Raw genomic sequence first — 17,650 nt, 5'->3', positions numbered from 1 at the left:
TCCGCCCCTGCATGCATGCATACATGCATACATACAATAAGTGCAACACAGACATGACAGCATCGTGCAGAAGACGCACACATCACAATAATAATAATAATAATAATGTAACTACAGGGGTCCAACAAACAATGGCCACGCATCAAATTTATTTTTCTCTCTCTCACTCTTGTCTTCAGACACCGTGAAAACTGAAGAAACACAAAGTTTACATTTATGTTTACAACATAAATGTCCTCTTATTACCAGTGTAGAACACGTATGCAACATTATGCAAACAATATACATGAAAGCATACCGTGTGCGCCTCTTGGACCACATGCAGAATGACATTAACGTTGAGGCTGTAGATGCATCTGTAGCCATGTATCCATGCTAGCTCCACCGTGCCATGGTTGTGCTCTCAACCAAACCTGGTCATGTGACCATTACAAACATTACAGCACTTTACATATTTAACAAACCCATATTTTGTAATCACATATTTTAGACATGTTTTTTAATCAGTGTTACACTTTTATCATCGTATCTTATAAATAAATGAACTAAATTAAGCATGAATCTATTACAGCAACATGAAATAAACAACTTTATTTTAACTGTCTCAGGGACAGTTACTACTACTACTACTACTACTACTAATAATAATAATAATAATAATAATAATCCACACTGCTCACAGACACCGGGTCCGTGACCTGTATATAAAAGGCTGAAGCAACTGTGACATCACTGTTTGATGTCCTTATTATTTAAAGATAGGAAGCCATAAACGATAAACATGCAGAAACACCTACAATAAAGCAATACATTATATAAACTGTGCAAAATGACATGTGAAAAATAATTTTCACAATACATAAGTTATCATTAGTCTTTCATATCGCTGTGGGGAACCTGAGACCTGTTTATGCACAGGTGTCTGAAGGTCCCACCACAGCCTTTCACTCATGTCGGGGTCTGGACGTAGAGATTTGCAGCTGACCTCAGGATCATTGTCCGAGCACAGCTAAGTAACCCAAAGTTTTAGCAATTAGACAAACGTCCTCACTTTTATCAATGAAATTATCCGAAACAGAGTTCAAGGTCGATGACTGCAGGGTGCCGAGAATCCTGTGGCTGCCAAACTAAACCAAATCACCCATCTACTGCTGTGGTTAACAGCTGGTCCGAGGTGTTTGTGCCGATACGCTGTGTTTGGTTTTCTCCACTTGTGGCATTTTGCATGACAGCCAGAAAACTCCACTTTGGTCTCGTCTGTCCACAGGACATTCTACCAGAAGACTTGTGGTTTGTTGAGATGTTACTTTGCAAACCTAATCCATCACGTAGATTTCTGTAGCAAATGAGTAACTTACAACATAATCAGAAACCCCTTTTTCATCTTACGCCACAACCTTTCACATAATCTGATGTCATTGTGCGTCAGGTGGACGCAGCCCGCAAAGACGGAGGGGAAAGTTGCGGTCTAGGGTTGAGAGGTTTCTAGGTGAACTGTAAGTTTGGAACTAGATTTCCTGCAGAAGTCTAAATCAAGCTTAAACTTTACTGCCATGTTCTTTTTAGAGATAAGAGGCATCGTGCTAGCAACCCTCCTTTGTTCAGTCTTTTTCTGATTAGCGTCATCGTGTCATTAACACAGCTGAACGCTCCGGACCAGCAAACTGCCAAAGCGTCTGCTTTTGCAGAGGTGCTGACATGCTGAACCTTGCTGCTACTGAGCCTCTTATTTTCCATTGAGGCAGTGAGGCTTGATTTCTCACAGGACAGTTAAAGATGTGGTCACTTGAGGTAAAACGCCTGCAGTCAGATTGGTCCATGTCTGCTTCAGAATTTAAATGGATTTAAATGAATGCTTGTTTGTCCCACCGGTGTAGGTTATACTAATGAAACTAATTAAAACATGTTTACAATTTAGTTTGACTGTGAAACTGACATGTATCCCCAAGAAGGACTTTATTTAAATGGTAAATAAAATTCCAATGATTCAATCTGAGGCTGCTTTTCCAAACATTTAAGATTCAAAGTGTTTATTGTCATGTGTGCAAAGAAAAAGTATTTCTCTGTATAATGAAATTCTTTCTCTGCTGTCCACACACAGATGCCAGTTAATATGTACAATAAAAAATACAATACAAATAGCATGAATAAATAAATGGAGACAAAAAAATTGAAGTATTAAATAGATTTATGTGCAAAAGATCAATGAGCTTAATATGCTGGTTTGATATGTGAGATTACCTGATGTGCAAAAATTATTATTACTGTTAAAATAGGTCAGCTGTTCAAGAGTCTGATAGCAGTGGGGAAGAAGGAGTTGTTGAGTCGAGATGTTCTGGGTTTCACACTCCTGAACCTTCGTCCGCGAACTTCAGTATGCTGTTATCACTGTTGGAGGCGACACAGTCGTGGGTGTACAGGGTGTAGATGGGACTGAGGACGCAACCCTGTGGAATGCCAGTGTTAGTGATAATGCTGGCTGAGGTCCTGTTGCTGATCCTGACGGACTGAGGCCTGCCAGTCAAAAAGTCCTGCAGTCACAGAGGGTGGGGGTGCAGGCCGAGTGTTGCCAGCTTGTGTGGGATGACGGTACTGAAGGCGGAGCTGTAATCAACAAAAAAGTACCCTGATGTATGAGTCTTTGGTCTCATCAAACATGCAACAGAAAACTGATACTGAGCAATTTAACACTTTAAGTCTGCTTCACTCCTTTCGTTCACCTCGTGATATTTTCCAGGTCAAAGAAAAATTATGGGAATAAGAGGAGGGAACTTTGTGGACTATTAGACTGGACTCAATTTACAAACCTTTTTTGTAACCATTTCAAACACTGAGAATAGTTTTCAACATTTTTTTTCAAATGCTATAATGTGTGTGTGTGTGTGTGTGTGTGTGCGTGCGTGCGCGCGCATGTAATTTATTTTATGTTATTTTTTTAACAGCACCGTGTAATAAGTTTACAAAATGTTCAGTTCATGATGTGAACACAGTCCTGACTCACTGCTGCCACCTGTCTCTTATACATGAATGTGCTGCACTGCATTCATACATAAGGAGTAAATTCTCACATCACATTTACACAATTACAACATGCACGTGCGAATAGACCTCTAACTACATACTCTGGAGCAAAAAGGATCAACTTTGTCCCTGAAATAAACATGAATGAATTGAAAAAGTTCATTTCTTTGTGACTTGGACTTGGTGTGCATTAGACCTGCACACACACTAACCTGTGTGTTGTTGTTGTTGTGTCTTGTGACAGATGGTGCGTTCACGGTCTTTGGGGTATAAGAAAGAGCTGGGCTTGACCTCTGAGGCTGGAGCTCTGAAGGAAAACATCAAGAAGAACAGATATAAAGACATCCTGCCATGTATGTCCTCACCCTTCTCAGCCTTTCTCTCATTCATACCTCCATCCTCTTTCCTTTGTTTCCCTCTCCTGTAAGGATTAGCTTATTTTCAAGTTGCAAACAAGCTGAACAGCGAAGGAGGAAAACATTTTATCAAGAGACACAAAGCTTTGTTTTGCATCTCTGGAAACTTTCATGAAATCTTTCAATTGCCGTGCATTTTTTTCTGGTTGTTGTGGGTCCCTGTGGCTGTTCTGTAGCTCGACTGCTTGTAGTGAACACGGATCCTAACAAAGCTTTACGAAATCAGTTTGGGCTCAGCAGAGACTGATCGAATATTTATGAAGAACAGTTATAGTGAAACCTGCTTTAATGGTCTCAAATACGTGTCCTTTAAGTGTGTGTGTGTGTGTGTGTGTGTGTGTCTGTCTGTCTGTCTGTCTGTCTGTCTGTCTGTCTGTCTGTCTGTCTGTCTGTAGATGACCAGTCTCGGGTGGAGCTCTCTCTGCCGACCACAGACTCCAACTCTGATTACATCAACGCCAGCTTCATCAAGGTAAACGCTGTCTGCCTTCACACAAATCATTCAAAGCTGTTCCTCTAAATGTGAAAACATCACCTGGTTCACACGTGCAGCACGGTTTGAGGCCCCTTACATGTTTCTGTATTCTATTAGGCATGCTCTTTAGATCATTTTAACTCCACACCTGTCAAACAATCAGATTTATGTCACACTGCGTTCAGTTTGCTGTGTTTAACGATTCGTGCTTGGCTGTTTCTGATGGGGTTGTAATGCTGCCGTCTGTCCTGCAGGGGGCGACAGGAGACTGCAAATACATTGGCTGTCAGGGGCCCCTCAGCTCCACTGTGACTGATTTCTGGAGGATGATCTGGCAGTACAACGTCAAGGTCAAACGCACAACGCAAACCATTAGCATTCAGTTAATATCCACGAATTAGTCTGAGCTACAAATGGTGTTTATAAATTTTAGTTTAATCATTAAAGCGGACTCTTCTTTTTCTTGTTATTCTTCCTGAAACTTAGGCTTCAGGTTTTGGTATGACGTCACAAAGAGCAGGTCTTATACTGTTCAGCCCTGCTGCTTACGGGGGGCAGCCAATCAGAGCAAAAGCTGGCTTAAAAGGAAGCTGCTCCAAGATGCATGATGAGACAAACAAGGCTTGTACTGAAATGTAAATCAACCAAAGCCACTCTGGCAGAAACACTAGATTTTTATTTTATCTTATTTTTTTAGGGCTTCCACTCTGTTGCATTTAAAGGGAAAATTTTTAAGTGTTTTCTGTGCTCAGATTTTTGGATTCCAAACAGATGAAGCATGATGTTTTGGCTCACGCTAAACTTCACATTAGTAAGCAGCGCTGTAACAGTCTGCCAGTTCTTTCAGATCCAGCATCCCAAATGTGTCGCGATGTGATTGGCTGCTTCTAATCCAACCAGACGGTGCAATAAAATGCTGCCTACACACGAATGGACGACTAGTAACCAGTTAAACTCTCTCCGTCTTATTTAATGTTCTTCTGATGGTGGCTGAATATGTGACTGCAAGCATCCAAAATATGGATCCAGAAAGGCCCAAAGAAATGTATTTCTGATGATAACAAATACAGTGACTGAAAGTAGGGTCTGCTAGTTTAAACTAAGGATTGTCTGGACCATGTGAGCTGTGTGTAGAAGTCTAGACTTGAAAATGGGAAATCAGAAGCTGTCTTTGTTGTTCATACCCTGAAGGTAGCCTGGATTTCCAGGTTTAGCACACAAAGCATAAATTTACACCTTTTTGTTTGCATGCCTCTACATTTCTAAGTAAATAATTATTGTAGCTGCATTTCTTTTTCTTTGTTGTCCTGTTCATCATATTTGCTGAAATCTGGAGAACTTGAGATTTGCAGTGTCCTGAAATTTGCCACCTGAACTCAGCCCACGATTACAGCCTTCCCTGTTTTTCACAGGCGCTGAATAAAAGCCAGATTTTAGAAATGTGTCCCAAAATGTGTAGCAGGGGAACAAAGCGTGTACACACACACACACACACACACACACACACACACACACACACACACACACACACACACACAGCTGTGCTCTTTTCAGCTTCTGAGGTTGTTCATGTCAGACGCACTGTTAAGCTGAAGTCGGTGATCGCTGAGGCACAGGGACGTTTTCTTCATCAGATCAGCAGCTTCTCCTCAGGAGGCTCTGACTAACATCTGACTCTGTGTTTCAGGTGATAGTCATGGCCTGCAGAGAGATAGAGATGGGAAAGGTAAACTCCTTTTTGCCCTTTGATCTCTTTCTTGGCTCAGACCTTTGACTTCAGATTTTAAAAACTCTTCTCTTTTACTTTATTTTCTTTAACCTCTCGAACCTCAAAGCTTTTTCAAGTTTACTCAAATAGAGCAAATATGCAAATCTATAACTACCAAAATATCATTGCATTAGTGAGTGAAGTATGGCATAGTCTTACCTGAATAATGAAAGGGAATCTCACACTTCATATGCATGTATTTCATCACTGATTGTACATGTGGAACAGCTGCGTGCAACCAGAAATAATAAAAACAGAATTAAAGGTTCGTGTTCTTAACTAACAAGTCTGTATTTTCCTTTGCAGAGAAAGTGTGAGTGTTACTGGGCTGCAGCTCAGCAGTCGGCTTCATTTGGACCGTTTACTGTCAGCAACGTAAGAACAAACAGGCTGCTAATAAATCTGATTAACACAGAACATACAGCACAGTTCACCTCCTCATTAACGATGTTAACTGTTCAGACTGTATTGAGTCCTTTTATTTAATACAAATCCAGAATAATCTGGAGTGATTCTGACGTGTTGTTCCTGTGTGTCTCCAGCAGGAGGAGACACATCCCAATGAAGATATAGTGGTGAGAAATCTGACCGTCACATTCCAGCAGGTAGGAAGTTTTCACATGAGTGAGTGGTTTCAAAAAGCTTAACAAGAAGTTTGGACCTTACAAAGCAGAATGCTTTCATTGGCTATAGTTCAAAGACAACGTTTTTCATCACGCCTTCTTTTGTGTGTTTGGAAACTGTTCTTTAAAATCCAAACTTCTCCTTTCTGTTTCATAATCTGTGCTTTCAATGGGCGGGATATCTGGAAAGGCCACTTAAGCTCCCAAATTTTTCAATACAGAGCCATCCTGTTGGAATAAACCAGTTTAGACGCACAGCCTCCAGAGGACACAGTGGCAGCGATTTCTAGGAGACGTTTTCCTTCTGACGAGATGTTTCTGCTTTAGTCTTAATTAGGAGGCAGCAGTGTTTCGAGTTTATGGGTTAATGCACTCAAAACTTTCTTCTCCTTTTAGTTTTACAAACATTTTCCAGGATTTTCTGGGCCATCAAAACCTTTTTTGAAAGAACTGCTGGCATCACATCCAACAATGATCTCAATTTCAGTTTTTTTTTTTCAGTTTGTACCATTTTCAGTTAAACGGAGAATGATTTCATTTTCGTTGCATTTTGTTTTTAATTCCGAAGTTTCTTTGGAAACGGACCTTTTGAATAACTTAAAGCATCATTATGAATGCTAATATCAATGACTTGACCTTTTCAGTTTTAAAATAATTTGTTTTCTCCTCCTCCTCCAGGCCAGCCGGTCAGTGATTCAGTATCAGTTCCTTTCATGGCCGGATCATGACGTTCCCTACGAGACTGCTGGAGTCCTGGACATGCTGGAGAGAGCCAGGAGCAGCCGTGGAGCCAACGTCTCACCTCTGCTGATACATTGCAGGTACACACACACACACACACACACACACACAAACGGCTGGTAATGCCTCATCATTACTGCAGCTTGTTTGTGAAATTGGTGCAGATCGCAGGTCAGATGGTCATTAACATTCAGCAGGATAGATCACACATATGGCAGCTTATATCACACACACACACACGTGCACAAACAGACACGCACTCACACACACACGTGCAAACACATGCCCACACATCGAAAGCAGGAGGCTGTGAATATGCAGCAGGTAACACCTGCTAATGATGGCACAGTTAACATGCATGCTGCATCTGTTGCTGAGTGTGTGTGTGTGTGTGTGTGTGTGTGTGTATGTTTGTGTGTGTGTGTGTTACAGCGCAGGCTGTGGGAGGACAGGAGTCATCTGTGCACTAGACTACATCCATGACCTGCTGGTTACCAAGGTAACACATGATAACACATCACATGGCCTCAGTGCTGGTCCGCCGTGTGGCTGCTGAATGTCTGAATCTGACGTGTCCTGAATCTTTGTTCTCTTTTCATGTTTTCACTTTTTTAAATACACATTTCACCCTTTTTAAAGATTTTAAATGGTTTTCTTTTAGTGACCTAAGAGTAATAAATGGAGTTTGATCAGAAGATACAAACGTCTCAGATTGAGAAGCCTGAGTTGAGCTAATATCAGTGTGTTTAAAAGCTTCCTAATGTGACGAGTAAACCTATTAATGAAACCAGAAGATGAGGCCGGATAAAAGCACGTAGTCTGTTTTCCAGGAGATCAGGCATGTCAGATGTAACGTGTGAATGTTGCAGCCTCTCTGTGTTTTGGGGCGGCTCTTCAGTGTTTGTTTGCTCGCTCTGCAGAAGATCACACCAGAGTTCAGCATCCTGAACATCGTCCTGGAGCTCAGGAGGCAGAGACCCTCAACAGTGCAAACTAAAGTAAGTGCTTCATCGAGCAAGTGTGAGAGTTTAGGAGTTATTTAATCCCCAGGAACAGCACTTAAAGAACATCAGCTGCTTTTTAACAGCAAGGGAGTCAATTTCACATTATAATGGTATTCGGTTAAAATGTTGTGAAATCACTTTATCTCATAACGCAACAGCAGCCATGACACACAACATCTTTCTCTTTGTAACTCTTTAGCTTAAAAAGTTAAAGTTTAAAATTTTTATTCTTTTTCAGTTCATGAATTCGTTCTCTCCGGGTGCTCCAGCTTCCCCCCACAGTCCAAAGACAGGTGCTTAGTGGGGTTGGGTTAATTGGGGATTCTAAATTGTGGATAGGTGTGAATGTTTCTGGTGTCCTTGTGTTAGCCCTGTGTGGCGACCTGTCCAGGCTTTACCTCGCCTTCCGCCCAATGGTAGCTGGGATAGGAATGCATGGATGGATGTACATTGATCAGGCATAGCATCATGCCATAATGCCCCCCTGAAGCATAGACTCCTGAAGGTTTGCTGTGGTGTCCACACAAAAATGTTAGCAACACAGCCTTTAAGTCCTGTACGCTGGGATGTGGATCTTTGTCCAGCACATCATACAGATGCTTGATTGGATTTGGTCTGTGGAATTTGGAGACAAGTCACCATCACAATCTTGTAGCTGTGCTCCTCAAACCATTCCTCAACCATTTTTACCCTTCACCCGTAAAAGGCTGATGGGGTATTGTCAGCGGCATGCAGCATGGTCATCTTAGTTTGTGAACCTCAAGGTCGGCTTCAGGTTCTCTGAAAACCTCGTGAATGCAACAACTTGAAAACAAAGCAATGGTTTTTGAAATTGATACCATAATTGTATCTGCTGACAGGCTGAGGGGCAGCACTGCGACAGGGCACACTGTCCTGCTGAAAGAGGCCACAGCCATCAGCGAGCACGGTTTCTGCAACAATGCTTGGGTAGTTGGTACATGTCAAAGTAACATCCACGTGGATGGCAGGACCCAAGGTTTCCCAGCAGAACACCGTCCAAACCAACACACTGCTTCCACCAGCTGGCTGCCTCCCAGATAAGCGATGTAGGCAGCCAGCCATCCACCAGGATGTGAAAGCATGTTCATCAGACCGGGCTGCCTTCTTCCATTGCTCCATGGTCTACTTCTGATGTTCATGTTCCCATTCTTGAACACGGGTCAGCGCGGGCACCCTGACGGGTCTCTTGCTATACAGAACCAGCATTAGCTTCTTTAGCAGTCTGAGCTACAGTAGCTCATCTGTCAGATCAAACCACACGGGCCAGCCTTCGTTACCCATATGCATCAGTGAGCCTTGGCCGTCCACGACCCTGTCACCGGTTCAACACTGTTCCTTCCTTGGACCACTTTGGATTGACCACTGCAGCCCGGGAACACCCCACGAGAGCTGCATTTTTGGAGATGTTCTGACCCAGTCGTCTAACCATCACACCGTCTTACACTGGCCCATCTTTCCTCCTCCTAACATGTCAACTTTGAGGATAAAATGTTAGGTTGAGTCCGCCCAGTAACAGGTGCCATGATGAAGAGATAATCAGTGTTATTCCCTTCACCTGTCAGTGGTCAGAATGTTACGTCTGGTTGGTGTATATTTATGGAGAAAGTTTGTCTCTTTTCCTCGTACTTTAGATTTCTGTAATGGAAACATTTCATTCCCTACTTTGTGACTTTTAGATTAAAATGTATTGTGTTGCACAGCGTCAGAATAACAGTGGCTTTCTTTCTTTCTTTTTCTTTTGTTAGTGGCTTTATTTCTGCATTTATGACTCGTCTTGTTTTCCGACCCCAGCGCGGTCAGCTTCCATCAGTCTTCCACGCTGAGAGGAAACTTTTCTTCCTTTGTTCTTCGCAGGATCAGTTCCAGTTCATCTACACAGCTGCCATCTCTATGTTTGAACAATTCCTGCAGACATCTAAGGAGCAGGTCTACAGCACCCTACAGGTAAAACACGAATATCTATTTGTGTTACAGTAACAACAAAATGAGTATGCTGGAGTCAGAGGAAGTAGACTGAGAGCAGCTGCAGAAAGAGGAAATGTTCTTTAACTCCGAGTTCCTCTTTGCAAATCCTCTGCTGCACGCAGTTTGACAGCAGAGTGCTCGGAGCACAGAGGCGGAAGGTAGGTCCACTCCAACAAACATGGCTTATTTTTGTTGTGCTTTTCTTCTGTGCTACATCAGTTTTGTAGAGTTTTCTGAGGTGATCTGAGTCTAACCTTGTTGTTTATGTCACTGCTTCAGTGGTATCTCTGCTTTCACCTCGCGAGCTGAGAGCCATGGCTCGCTTTTCTATTGCTGAACAAAAAAGGGAATTGGTGATATTTAGAAACACTGGCACGTTCCTTCTTTTATTTTTATCTTGGACTTGAATTTAAACTGAGAGCCGCCTTTTAAGTTAGAATTGTACTTTATTTGTGCAAGAATGGTTTTTTTTTTTTGTTTTTTTTTTTAATGTATTTGTGTTTAAGCTGACATAATAAAAATGAGTACAAATGGAACAAAAATCCAGCAGTGGGTCACACAATAGAGAGAAACTGATAGGAAGTAGCACACAGATGGTTCTGTTTATAGTAGCATAAATACAATTATTAATAATTGACATTTAATTTTATTAAATGTAAATGTAGTTCCAAATTTTCTCAAATGCCTTTATTTATTTATTTATTTATTTATTTATTTATTTCTACGTTTAAGGCTGATGGGGTGATTTCCAGTGGATCATATTGGCATTAATAAAGTAAATATTTTTCTTTACCTGGTACTACAGCTTCATTCTCGAAGCTCTTCTGGGCATCAAACTTTTGTCGACATTGCCACAAAATAGCATTCATGATCTTTATCCTTTTATTTCACCACCTTCAGCTACAAATGTGCGCCGTTTTGTGACGTTACAGATTCATTAACCTTCGATCCAGAGCGCCGACACGAACAGCAGCTCTCATAAATACTGTGAGAGTTCACTTTAAGGACACAGGACCCCGAGGAAAAATGACAGCTGTACACTTATCTGTGTCTTTACTGTGATAAGTAAAGTAATATATGTACACAGTATTTGCATTAAAGAAATTTAACTGGCTTCTCTTCCAAAAGCTCGCTTTCTGGAAGCCTGTCCGGGGACAGGACCCAGTATTAGTGCTGCGTGAGCGTGTAAAGAAATTCAGTGCAGTTCTAACTTGTAACGTATGCAAACCAAACGTACAACCAGCTTTTGCCTCATGTTACTTTTTCTTACAGAAAATTTGCCACATTAAAACTGTGTATTGTGTTAGTGTAAGTAAATAAATTTAAGAGTTTATGTAGTATATTTAAATGACTAACACGTTTGTTGTTTTTAGTTCATTTTATATAACCTCTTAAAAACTCTGATGTAAATTTTTGAATACAGCAGTAAGTTTTTAAACAGACCAGAATGAGCGTTTCTGAACCATTTTCTGAATTTTAGGTTAAAATATTTTTTTATTTCTGCGCAAAGACTGTAGATAAATGATGGACAGATGCAGGGGTTAGAGCACTCAGTTGTGAAGGTTGTGTTTTCACTGTTGCAACAGCACAAACAGGTCACACAGGTCACAGAGCCACGCCGGGCTGTTTCCCATCGACTTCTAAACAATCGGGTCTTTTTCAGGACAAAGAAGCTTCGCCCATCAGTGGGTTTGTGGACGTTTACAATCGAAAAACCTATATTGAGTTTTAAATTTAAAACCACACGAATAGAGTAACAAAACATATTTTAGACTGTTACATATAAATTAGCTTCTCAACATCACTATTAGATGCAAATAAATCCTATTTTATCACATACGAGTGCTCTGCAGTGTGCTGTTTAGGTGTGTAGTTACCCTCCAAGTCCAACTGATTGAAGGCTAACGTGTTGTTAGCTTTAGTAATATAGCTCAGTCATGTTGTGTTATTTCTATTTATGTTTTATCAAACCTCTTGAGACGGGGGAAGCTGCAGGTTTGTGATCCGTGTATTAAAATAGCCGAACAGCACGATAAACACAGTCAGAGGTTTGTTGGGCCGTCCTTATTATGTTGTACCTGTGACTGGATTAAGGATCTGATGAAGGACTTGCTGAATTATACTGGACAACATAACATCATGATCATCAGATAAATGACAACTTCATGCACCTTTTAACCATTGCATCAAAGCACATGAAGCGGCACGTCCTGTTTCCTTACAAAGACGGCAAATGGGGGGGAAAAAACGCACAAAAAAGCCCATAAACAACCTCTTAAATCAGTGTTCCTTCCCCAGTTTGAGCTGCTGTCTGCAGACACACAATGGCTATTCTAGATCTAAACACACACAACAGACATCAGAGTTTTAAAAGCAGCCTCTCCAGTGTTGTGGTTTGAATTATTCTGATCTACACATGAACCACTTACAGTGCTCGACGCAAACAAAGCTGACGAGCATCTTCTCTCACTTGCAGCAGTCTCTGCTAAAGCTGCAACATGCAAATCCCAGCCTGCGAAGCCGACACGTTTTCAAGTCAGACTCGGAGGTGATCTTCATCTCCCGTGACCTCATTTCTGTGGATTTAGGTCCGAAATAAATAAAAGGAAAGCGCTTAAGTTCAGAAATGAGACGTATCGATGTGCATATTGTCAACACGGGTGATCTGAAAAAACTGAATTGAATTTCTGCTGCTGCATTTACTCTGTGAGGGGTAACGTTGGGACACACCACATAAATATGAAAGTGATGATTGGCTCCACAGTTGGAGGCCTGTGTGCTACATACGTTTACTCAGTCATCTTTGTCTCACTCTGCCCAGAAGCCCTTTTCCATCTGCTGTACAGAAATCCTTCATTTCTTCTTCAAGATGAACTGAACTGTTCTTTTCTATTTTCAGACAAAGAAAACCACAACAGCTGCATCTTCCAGCAACAGGTGCGTGCATGTTATCTACAGAGAGGCACCATACATATATTAAAAAAAACACACAATCTGCTTTTACACATGAATCTGTCTCATTCCCGGCAATTTTGGTAATGCGGTTTTGCCAAAGCTGCTGGTGTGTTTGATTTCTACAAAATGTGTCTTTCGGTATCCGTGCCTAATGCTGTCATTGGTGAGAGGTGTCTGTCAGTAATGTGAACCCAAAGCACTTTAACCACGTAGTTCATGGTGTCAAAACCTTTCCAGTGAGTAAAGCTGAAAGTAAAGTGTAATTGGAAAAGTCCCAAAACAGAAAAGGTTTCCTGCACGTGCCCCTGCCAACCCTCCGACCTCCTCACGTGGACCTCTTTGGTCTCTACAATGTTTAGGAAATGCTCCGTTGGGTTTAGTGAGGGTGCTGCTCGGATAGAACATGGAGCCAGTGAGCGTGACAAACACTCACTAGCTGTGAATGCTCCAGACTATTAAGCTAGAGCCCCTCCTCATCCTTTTCTTCTTCTTTGGTGCAGCCCTATAGGTTTGGGGTATCCCTTTGGCCTCTCCCCTTTGCTACAATTCCCCTGTGGGAGAGGTCGGTGTCATTTATTTTCCAAAAACTAATTATATCTTTATCCACCCTGATGTTTCTGATTGTGTGTTTTAGTTTGTTATTGTCGTCATTACACCTGTCTTTACTAGATGCTGTGAGTGTGTGTGTGTGTGTGTGTGTGTGTGTGTGTATAGGCACTGTTAGTACGTCTTGCTAGCTTGGAAGTTGTAGTGAGGTGAGCTAACTCTCGACCCAACTGTTTATTTTTGGTTATAGGAGTTGGAGCAGGCAAGTTGTTTACTCAGAGGTCTTTCTTTTAACCTTTCATTGTCAGACACAACGCAGGCACACACCAGTTTCACTCACACACACATCGTAATGGGGAGCCAGTAGATTAAAGGCCATTTAATGCTGAATTTGAGTCATTTGCTTTGTTGCGTGCCCTGCAGGTAACGTGTGGAAAAGTTGTAGAGGAAGCTGTAGAGCCATCAGGTGCTACCAGAAAAGAGTCAGTTATATTTACCATGATGGTCTCAGAACAGCAGACTGTGGCCTGTACCATCTTAGGCACATGTGTCAGGTTCAGTAGGTGAATGGATGGTTCTTATAGCGCTTTTCTACTCTGAGCACTCAAAGCTATTTATACAACATGCCCCGTTCATCAATTCTTACAACCACTTTTTTCTATGCTTAAGTGCTTCTAACATTCACACATTAATACTCCAGTGAAGGCATCAGAGAGAAACTTGGGATTCGTTTCTAGAACATATTTTGCAGAATAGTAGCTGACCTGCTCTCTTTGTTCTGGCCCAACCAGCATAGCTGTGGTCTGAAAGGTTTTCACTGAGGTGGGAGACTGAAAACTTTACTGGGTGTAAACGGAGGCCCGTGTAGCCGCCTTGTCTTCAAAGAGCATAATTTGCGTTCTTGTTTTGATTTTCGAATCCACACACCAGCAGAGAGACGGAGTCACAGGGAGAGAACAGGCGCTCCGGAGAGTCACTGAGCTGAAAAGAGGCATGCAGCTACAGCAGAATGTTACTTCAAGGCAAATCTCAAAGGGACGAAGCGCCAAAGGCTGGTTTAAGTTTTATGTGCAGCCAGCTTCATGGTATAATGCTGGACTGTTTGTTACAAGTGATCTATGCCATCAGGGAGCTTTCATGTTCAGGCCTGCGAATCAGGCTGGGAGACACTTGCATGCACATTTGCAAGAACAAATGTAAGGGTTCATTATTTTGATTTAGCGTCAGGATATATTTGGTGTTAGCGAGTGCTCCATAGAACCAGCAGCTGTCAGATTCAGCTCTATGAGCTGAATAGAAATGTAATCAGTTGTTCTGGAAGCAGAACTGAGGGTTTTATATGCACCAAAATGTACAAGGAAATGATTTATGGCACGTGCGCTATTGACTAAATTAAAGCTTGTCGATAAACTGCGTGACGGGCCCTCATGTGATTTGTATTTCCCAGAGGAGTAGAATTGGTCTGAGATCGAGTTATGGCATTAGATTGACATCGTTTTCAGTGAGCACTCATGTCCTATGAATGGAGACGTTGTCATTGCAGAGAAGGGCACATCCATCAGATTGGAAATGTTTCACTAAAACAGCTTTTCATTGATTTGTATTGACCTTTTGCCCTGAGGAGACAAGAGCACCCAAACCATGTCAGCAAAACGACCCCCGCGGCAGCAGAGTCACCTCATCCCCTCACTCAGGGGCAAAGATTTTAGTCCCGCATACACGTTTATAATGCATGCATTCATCCTGCTGCAGTAAAAGCATTAAGGAGGCAGAATAGTTACAAGATTATTCACAATGTTCTTTCGGCTGGTATCAGTCGGTATTTTTGAGTCTCATGGAAACTCCCAGTGTGTTTGTGATAAGTGGTCATCCCAGCTGCATTGCACACATTCAGAGCTGCGATCACAAACGTGGAGAAGCCAGAAGGAAAATCAGGAGGCCTAATATCAGTCAGGCTTTAAACCAAGTCTTTAGATAATCCTGTCATCTTTGTTTTCAGTCAGCTTCGGTGACAAAGCTGCGATCTAAAGCGCAGCGATAAGAGATCTGTGACTGTGCAGCACGTTTTAATTAAAACCTACCTGAGCTATTAGAATCCAGGGATCAAAAATCAATTACACAGATTTAAGATATCACAGAGGGAGACAGGTGCCACACGCGCATTAAAGCAGGTTTCTTTCCCAAACAAAAGACGCACACGCAGCTTCATATGAGACAACGGGCAAAAAACCAGAAGAGTAAATCACGCCTGCATGTGTGTGAGGGGCAATAATAAATGAGAACGTCGAGAAGAATTAGGCTTTCTAAGAGTCTTTTTGTGTGTTTTCTTTTTGCAAAGACATTTTCACCATAAATTCATGCACAAGATTGTAAATTGGTGCATAAAAATTCACCACACAGGAAAATGTCCTCGTTTTAGGGGGTCGAGAGTTCAGCCCCTTTCTTTAATTTGACACCCATCTGTGTAGGCAGAGAGACCGATATAGACAGCATGCTTCACCCCGAGGTGTTAAATTAGCACCTTCCCACCCTCCATTCCCATATGCTATCATGTTTCCGTGGAGACAGAGTGAGCGGGTAAAGAAGGGGAGGAAACGGGGTGAGGAAGTAGATGTAGGAGGTGAGAATTGGAGGACAGGGATGCTGAAGGAATGACATAAAAAGAAGAGGGGAAGGAAAAAAAGGAGAACTGAAGGGAAATGTGAGAGGGAGAAAATGATGAAAGCGCAGAGGAAACATGAGGAAGTAAGGAAGCAGCTGAGCAAGGAGGTTAGAGTAGGAGCAAATGATGAAACTCAGATCAAAGCTCAATCAATTAAGCAGTCTTTACTTCCTTCCGGGACCACAGTTGGTGCACAGTGTTTGCAATCATTGTAACCACGACGACCGTGATCACGAGGCTGCAGCAGGAAGTAGAGTTGTGATTTCCTGCAGAGATGCAAATTTTAACCGACGGCAGCAGTGCTACAGTGACAGCATGAGCCACAATATAAAGATATCAGATCGACGGTGTTAATGTGAACGCTCGGTTCTGCAATGCATCATGGGGCTTGTAGTTTACAACGATACATTTTTATAGTTCCACAGTGCTGTGCTGTAAAAACTCACTTCATGTTTTGTCCACTGTGTGAAGTTCAGCGAGTGGCTGAAGTCTAGAACCTGTGGACATCACCAGTGAGATAAGATAAGATAAGATAACCTTTATTAGTCCCACACGTGGGAAATTTGTTTTGTCACAGCAGGAAGTGGACAGTGCAAAAGTTATGAGGCAAAAATTAGAATACAATAAGAATAAATACAATACACAACTGTACAGAATAGAATAAAATACTATATACAGTAGAATAAAATAAAATAAATATACAATAAGATAAAAATAGAATACAAATACTATATACAACTGAGTAAAAATACAACGATGCCAGAAAGGATTATTGCACTTAGTATTATTGCATATGTATGGATGTGTGTGCTTGATCAGTTAAAGTCTTTATTATGGAGTCTGACAGCAGTGGGGAGGAAAGACCTGCGAAATCTCTCCGTCCCACACCGTGGGTGCCGCAGTCTCCCACTGAAGGAGCTGCTCAGTGCTGTCACAGTCTGCTGCATGGGGTGGGAGATGTTGTCCATCAGGGATGACAGCTTAGCCGCCGTTCTCCTGTCACTCACCACCTCCACTGGGTCCAGAGGGCATCCTAGAACAGAGCTGGCCCTTCGGATCACCCTGTTCAGTCTCTTCCTGTCCCCAGCAGAGATGCTGCCGCCCCAGCAGACCACACCATAAAAGATAGCAGAAGCCACAACAGAGTCATAGGTCTTCAGGAGTGGGCCCTCCACTCCAAACGACCTGAGTCTCCGCAGCAGGTACAGCCTGCTCTGCCCTTTCCTGTAGAGGGCGTCTGAGTTATGAGTCCAGTCCAGTCTATTGTTCAGATGAACACCAAGGTACCTGTAGCTGTCCACAGCCTCAATGTCCATACCTTGGATGTTCAGTGGTTGCAGTGGAGAATGCTTGTGCCTGCGGAAGTCTACCACCAGTTCCTTGGTTTTACTGGTGTTGATCTGGAGGTAGTTCAGCTGGCACCAGTCCACAAAGTCTTGGGTCAGACCTCTGT

At 42.2% G+C, this 17,650-nt stretch overlaps 1 protein-coding gene across 3 annotated transcripts in view; it reads left to right on the top strand.

The window, feature by feature from the left end:
• Nucleotides 1-17,650, top strand: part of ptpn18 (protein tyrosine phosphatase non-receptor type 18) — a 45,944-nt gene that overhangs the window by 9,537 nt on the left and 18,757 nt on the right. For 2 of the 3 annotated variants that reach the window (XM_080898478.1, XM_080898476.1), the window contains exons 2-12: nt 3,266-3,374; nt 3,833-3,909; nt 4,167-4,262; nt 5,600-5,638; nt 5,987-6,055; nt 6,223-6,285; nt 6,982-7,124; nt 7,477-7,543; nt 7,965-8,042; nt 9,924-10,013; nt 12,934-12,971. In XM_080898478.1, coding sequence (XP_080754604.1) covers nt 3,266-3,374; nt 3,833-3,909; nt 4,167-4,262; nt 5,600-5,638; nt 5,987-6,055; nt 6,223-6,285; nt 6,982-7,124; nt 7,477-7,543; nt 7,965-8,042; nt 9,924-10,013; nt 12,934-12,971 — 869 coding nt within the window. The remainder of the gene's footprint in view (nt 1-3,265; nt 3,375-3,832; nt 3,910-4,166; nt 4,263-5,599; nt 5,639-5,986; nt 6,056-6,222; nt 6,286-6,981; nt 7,125-7,476; nt 7,544-7,964; nt 8,043-9,923; nt 10,014-12,933; nt 12,972-17,650) is intronic. The other variant, XM_080898477.1, reaches the window with a different exon arrangement.

The sequence above is a fragment of the Rhamphochromis sp. 'chilingali' genome, assembly GCF_963969265.1.
Source record: "Rhamphochromis sp. 'chilingali' genome assembly, chromosome: 12".
In the NCBI taxonomy this organism is placed as follows: Eukaryota; Metazoa; Chordata; class Actinopteri; order Cichliformes; family Cichlidae; genus Rhamphochromis; species Rhamphochromis sp. 'chilingali'.
Note: the sequence above shows the minus strand (reverse complement) of the source record. Positions and strands in the feature narration are given on the sequence as shown.